We start from the raw sequence: 6370 nt of genomic DNA, 5'->3' as shown, positions 1-6370 counted from the left end.
TGCAAGTGGCACCTGCTTTGTCCTCTAGTGGACTCATGTACCCATCATGCACACCAGCTCATGTATTCATCTTCACATCATGCTCTTATCTTGTAATCAAGTTTAAAGTTTCATCTAATCCATGTACATTCTTAAGATAAATATTAAACTTTATATACATTAATGATTTGTTAGTTAATTAGAAACAGAGTGGAATTGAAGTTTTCTTGGTATGTACAAGGTTTAAACAATGTTGTTAACCATAATCATTAAGTAAGAAGAAAAGAAAGAAAGAAATACCCTTACTCAATAAGATACGTGTTACATTGCAGAGTATAAAATAGTTTTTTTTTCTTCAGTAATATATAAAATGATATATGTAAGTAAACACAATGTAACCTTGTAAAGTACCTGAATTTCTTTATCTTGTGGGAATGGTTACAAAGAAATTGGTCCCACCAAAGAACCCTGATTTTGAGGAGTGTGTGTGTATGTGCACTCTCTCCCTCTATTCCTCTATTCCCTCCTCAAACCAAGACTCAAGGGTGTACATTTTTTCAACCAACAAACGTGGCTTACCAAACCTATGTTCGTACCTCCATCATGTTATGTCACTACCTTAACTCGGTTGGTTACTTAGTTTAGTTAGTTTTTTTTTTTTCTCTTTGTCCCTTAACTCTACCTAGAATTTTGTCCAATGTCCTCTTCCAATACATGACATTTTTTTATATATACATATTTTGAAAGATTACAAAACTATTGCATAAAATCTATAAATTATATTATAATCATCACATCTGTTATTTGTGTCTTGATCTTTTGTTTCCCACTTTCCCACCACTTTCTTCTTCTTCACAATCTTCTTCCCTCCATCCTCTCAAGTGGGTTCATTAGCACTCCTCATTCCATCTTTGAGTGTTGCTGTCTGAAAACCAGTTACTTCTCCTCAGGTTTCTGGTTTCTGTGCTTTTGGTTGAGGTTGGTTCTTCTTGTATGCTATATAAAGTTGGTCTTTGATATATAGTTCTAAATTTTTTTTCATCTTTATGTTGTTGATTGTTCATTTCCTTTGTTTCAGTTTATTTCTGTTTTAGAATGTTGATTGACCTTCCTTTTCTGGTTATTTTGAGATGGTGAAATGCTAGATTATTGGTGTTGTCTTTAGTATAACAGCAGATACTGTTTTTTAGAACTCATTGAAGTACATTTGTCTGGGTTTGGTACCCTTACAAATTCATGAATGTGCAATTTACTCTGAAAATTCTATGCATTTGTCTTGAACCATGTGCATTTATATGAACTACGTATATTCCTTTGTTTCTTTTCTTTTATATTTTGTTTTAAATGTAAGAAAGTTGTATGCCAATGTGCCATAATTTGTGCAAAAACAGTTGTTTTTTGAATTTTTTGTTTTGCACACCCTTTCTTTTGTTATGCTACCTTTTTATTCAGTTCTTTTTCTCCTTTTCAGGATGCTATTCTTGTACTGCTTAGTTTCTAGTTGAAGGAAGATTAGGGTTAAAAAGGGATTTTTCTGCCACTGGGATACTGTGGTTTGATAGAGGAAGAAGATGGAAAATACACTGAGTTGGGTTCAAAAAAGGTGTCAAGGTAAAAGAGATTCATTATATGAAGCATCTGAGTCAAAAAAGTTGGCTAAAAGAAGAATTTTTCACCCAGCCATGTCTGCAAACACTATCCAATCACAAAATAGTGTTTTCCCAAAGCATTTATTCTTTCTACTTGTTCATGGACACTACAAGATTCCAAAGCTTCTGGCAAGTGCAGATGAGATGTATCTTCGTCGCTGTCTGGAATCTGTGCACAATAGTGCATTGAAAGCTTCTCAAAAAATCAAACCTGTGAGCACATCCTTAGAAACCACAAACTTGTGGATTTCAGCAGAAAGGTTGAGCACAGTGGAGTTTATTGGTGGAACAGAAAGTAGTGGTTCCATGACTGAGAGTTTAGTTGATGGTACTGATGCTGCAGAGAATTGGACTTTAGGCACAGTAATGGGGACCAAGAGTATGATCAATATACTGAATAGTCCTTTACTGCAGCAGTTTAATGCTTCAGAAAGAAATGAAAATTTGAACAACATGAACTTCACTGATGCTAAAAATATGACATGCTATGATTTTGTGGATTCTCCAAGTGTAGTAATGGAAACACCAATGGTGGAAAGTCATAAGTATGGTTCCATTTCAGATAATAAAAGAAGTACTTCCACGAATAACTCTGCTTGTTTTGATTGGATGATGTCTTCTGCTGCTTCTAACGTGTCTCAAGGAATGCTTCAGTGCACTTGGAAGCAAGGTGTTCCCTCTTTTGTTTTTTCTGCAGATGATCAGAAGGAGGTATATGTAGCCAAATTGAGCAAGGTAGACACAACACATGACGAGGATTTGGATTATGTGTACCTGTTTCACTTGAACAACAAGGAAAGACAAAAGGGTCGCGAGTTTCATGACAGTAATTTGCAACTTGTTGGTAAGATGAACGTATCAACCTGTCTCACCCTCTGCTCTGAAAATTCTAGAGTGATGGAAACAAGGTTTATATTATTTGGTGATGGTAAAATTTGTGAGAAAGAAATCTTCACTTCAAGCCATTCTCACGTAAAGAACAAGAGCATAGCTAAGAAAGCATCACGAGTGTTAAGAACTGGTCCATCACCTATACACAGAACACTCTCAAGGTTCACTAGATCAAAGACCATAAGAGAAAGTTCTGCATTGGATCAACAATCATGTGGTCTAGATGAGACCAATTTATTAGCATCCAATGTTCCACCAAATTTTGAGTTGGCTGCCATTGTGGTCAAAGACCATCTTCCCTCTAAAAAAAGTGTGGACAAAGTAGGAGGCTGGGGTATGAAATTTCTTAACAAATCTGGTGGGAATCAAACTACATTGTCTTCTGAAAGTTGTAATCGAAGTTGTGGGGCTTCTTTAACTAGCACAAGCATCATCATTCCAGCAGGCCTTCATGGAGGACCTAGAAGCAGACACAGTGGTCCCTCAAGTCTCATAGATAGATGGAAATCTGGGGGGTGCTGTGACTGTGGTGGCTGGGATGAGGGATGTCCCCTAACAGTGCTTCAGAGAAGATCTACCAATGAGAACCTTCTGTCTCATGTAGATATGCAAGGAGAATGCAAGTCTATTGAATTAGCTACTCAGGTATGTTATGTTTTTGTGGTTAGTTTTCTTTTGAACTGAAAATGTTAGTTGGAAACTGTAAGAATTTGGTTTTCCATTATATGTACTTTTGTTTCTCCACAAAAATTGGTAGGAAGTGTATTGTATGTGTTTAAGTGGAGGCAAACCTCACTTTACAAACCAGTTTTGTAAGTTTGAATTAGGCTTAAAGTCCACTTCTTAGAAAGGTATCAAAACTATGGGTTAGAGTTTATCTTAACAAGATTTGTTATTTGTTGGTCTATTGTATTAGTCTGTATGACCACTTATTAATGTCTAGTTCCATGTTCATATAAGAAGATGCAAACCTCACCTTACAAGCTGATAGAGTTAGATTTAAAGTCTATATCTTATCGAAATGAATTGATAAGATAGGGAAATCACCATGTTCATTGCTCAATTTGACTGAAGGTCACCAAAACTCTGATGTAATAATTCCATAATCTGTCTGTGACACTTAAAGTTCTGCTGCTGCTGTTGTTTTCCTCATGAGATTCAAGTCATTTGGTAAAAAAGTTGAATGCATGCATCTATAATCTTATATGTGCTCTTTGTGTTTGGTTAAGAAATACCAACTATTTTTCTATTCAATGAGATGATCATATTACCCTCTGATTTCAGGATTCAAGCAATTTCAGCCCCTCCATGAGGATGGTTAATATTCATAATGGATTATATTTCATTCATTTTCAATCACCCTTATCTGCACTACAATCTTTCTCAGTAGCAGTGGCGATTATTCACACGCAGAGTTCTACTCTTCAGCCTAAATGATGCATAGGAATTGTGATAATAGAAAAAACTTAGCAGAATGATGAGAACATTTAGGTGAACACATAAATCAGGTTTTCATTCCATTGTTTGTCATAGTTAAGTAGGTAACCTGGTTAGGAGAACTAGTTCTCTTTGTTCATTTTACTCAATTCTTGTAACCATATATTTTTTCCCCTACACTTTTTGCTGAAGGGGGTGGAATGTAAAAGCTTTTTGATGGAGAAAATTTGGCAAATCCTAGTATTGAGATTGGATTTGTTATATTTGTTGAAAAGAGGATATTGTAATTAGTCCTTAACCTGATGAATAATTGTTTGAAGATAGAAATTGAATTGTGCTTTTCAATTTGTGTTAGTCAAATATGGTAGTTCCAAATTTCTGAAAAGTGTCTGATAAAGTTGACCCACATTGCATGTATTAGATTACTATGATTAGGATCTCTTTAGCATGTGATTAACACTGCCATTGTCACCTAACTTCTACTTGCTCAGTTGACCAAATGGGAAAAGAAGATAGCAAGAATGATTCTGATAACCATGTTAACAAATAATAATAAAAAAGGTAAAAAATAATTCAATCAGAAAAAGAGACACCATAGAATAATATTGTGCAGATGATTGATTAAAAAAAAAAGTGTTGGGAGTACACACAAATTCGCTCCTCTGAATGCAAAATAAGCACTAATTGCAGTAAATAATGGTTGATAAATAACACAAATTGCTTCAAACTTTTTTCTGCAATTGCTCTGTTGAATCCTTATATGAATCAGTTAATAAAGGATACCGTGGGATGATATATATTCTCATGTGTTGTTCTTTTAACAATTTTTGCATATTTTGAGTACATGCATTTGCCAATAAATATGAATTACATAGCTAATTCTTTTTCAGTCAAAATTTATTATATAGATGGAAATAATAAAGATATGAAAACAAGTTTATTAAAAGAAAATCACTTGAAATTGGCGGCTTAGCATATGCAGAAAAGAAATATAAAAGAAAAATATTTTGTTATTTAACTTTTTAAAAAAAAGCAACTTTCAAAACTTATATTTTGTGATTCAACTTACTTAAATTAAAAATATATATATTTTGTAAACAAGTATTCGTAGAATAAAATCTGTAGTAATATTTTATTATATAATTACCAAATTCTATTTGAATTTATATTTTAAATAATCTTGTATAATAAAAAGAAAAATAATTTTTTATTATTAATTTTTGACAATTTTTTCTTGTCATTTTTTAAGTGATTTTTTATTTATTTTTTCTTATCTTCAATATTTTAAAATCACTTAAAAGATAACACCTCTTATTATAAAAAAATTGTTAAAATTTAGTAATAAAAATATTATTATTCTAAAAATATACATGTAACAGTAAGTGGAATGCAGCTGTCTGTCTCAAACAGTGAATGCAGCTGATGCCTTGGGTTCATTCTATGAGGCCACGACGACATGGCTCATGCAACTCAAAAGAGTAAATAAAGTGAACCAACTGCTTACATTTTCATCTAGAACAAGAAAAGTGCATTTGTTCATCAGGAACCTAGTTTCCTTCATTGAGTTTATTTTTTCTTCTTATGTAAAAGTGCAGGTGATTTGAATTTTAGAGGCTCATTCTAGGTATGTTTTAATATTCAAAGTACTTAGTGATTTTCATTGACATAAAAGATTTCTAATCAGGTTTTTGTTCAGAAGATTTAGCCATTATGATGGCAGCATGTTTGATATTTCTCCTTTTGTAATTTTCATTTCTAAGAGAAACAAACTTCTTACTATATTAACTTCACCTTCTTGCATGCTGGTGTTGTGGTTTAGAGATTTTGTTTTCAAAGGTTTCTCTATACCTCCCATGACCAGCTATATGATTACTGTACCCAACTTTACCATAACTGGTGGTTACTTTTGTATATCACCCTGTTAAGGTTGGCACATTTTCGATCTTAGTATATATTCATTTTCTTAGCATTTTTACTTTAATTTGGTTTGAGTGTTTTATACCAATTTATTGTATGAATGCTTTTGATCTTAGTTTCTTATGTTTTCTTTTCCATTATAGAGCTCTCTTCCTCGTCAAAAAGGAAATATACAATAAAAGAAAATTTGTTATCAATGATCGTGGATTGATTTGATAAATCATATGATCAAATACTCATGATGCATTATATTGATCATATTAATTGATGTAATGATATTCATTAAGTCAATTAATACTCATGATTCATTAGATCGATTGATACTCATTCAAACTCATAATTCATTACATCAATTCACACCCATGATTCATTACTTTTTATTTAGATAATATTAATTAGTGCTTTTTCATAAATTTGATTTTATATTTTATTATTTTCATTTATAAAATAAATTATCTCTAATAAATTATTTCAATAATTGGTACCTTCTGAAAAAA

General features: G+C 32.5%; 1 protein-coding gene across 1 annotated transcript; it reads left to right on the top strand.

Annotated features, from left to right (window-relative positions):
- Positions 1-777: 777 nt before the first annotated feature.
- On the top strand, positions 778-4230 carry LOC114190833. Its single transcript, XM_028079882.1, has 3 exons — positions 778-957; positions 1451-3164; positions 3804-4230. The coding sequence occupies exons 2-3, from the start codon at positions 1551-1553 to the stop codon at positions 3954-3956; spliced, it is 1767 nt and encodes a 588-aa protein (XP_027935683.1). The 5' UTR covers positions 778-957; positions 1451-1550; the 3' UTR covers positions 3957-4230.
- Positions 4231-6370: the final 2140 nt, after the last annotated feature.

Source organism: Vigna unguiculata, chromosome 7, assembly GCF_004118075.2.
Source record: "Vigna unguiculata cultivar IT97K-499-35 chromosome 7, ASM411807v1, whole genome shotgun sequence".
Classification (NCBI taxonomy): Eukaryota; Viridiplantae; Streptophyta; class Magnoliopsida; order Fabales; family Fabaceae; genus Vigna; species Vigna unguiculata.
This window is presented reverse-complemented; position numbering and strand designations above follow the sequence as displayed.

Coding starts and splice junctions, on each gene's coding strand:
- LOC114190833 (XM_028079882.1), top strand. CDS start 1,551: ATGGAAAATACACTGAGTTGGGTTCAAAAAAGGTGTCAAGGTAAAAGA. Junction 3,165..3,803: donor CTATTGAATTAGCTACTCAG/GTATGTTATGTT, acceptor CTCTGATTTCAG/GATTCAAGCAATTTCAGCCC.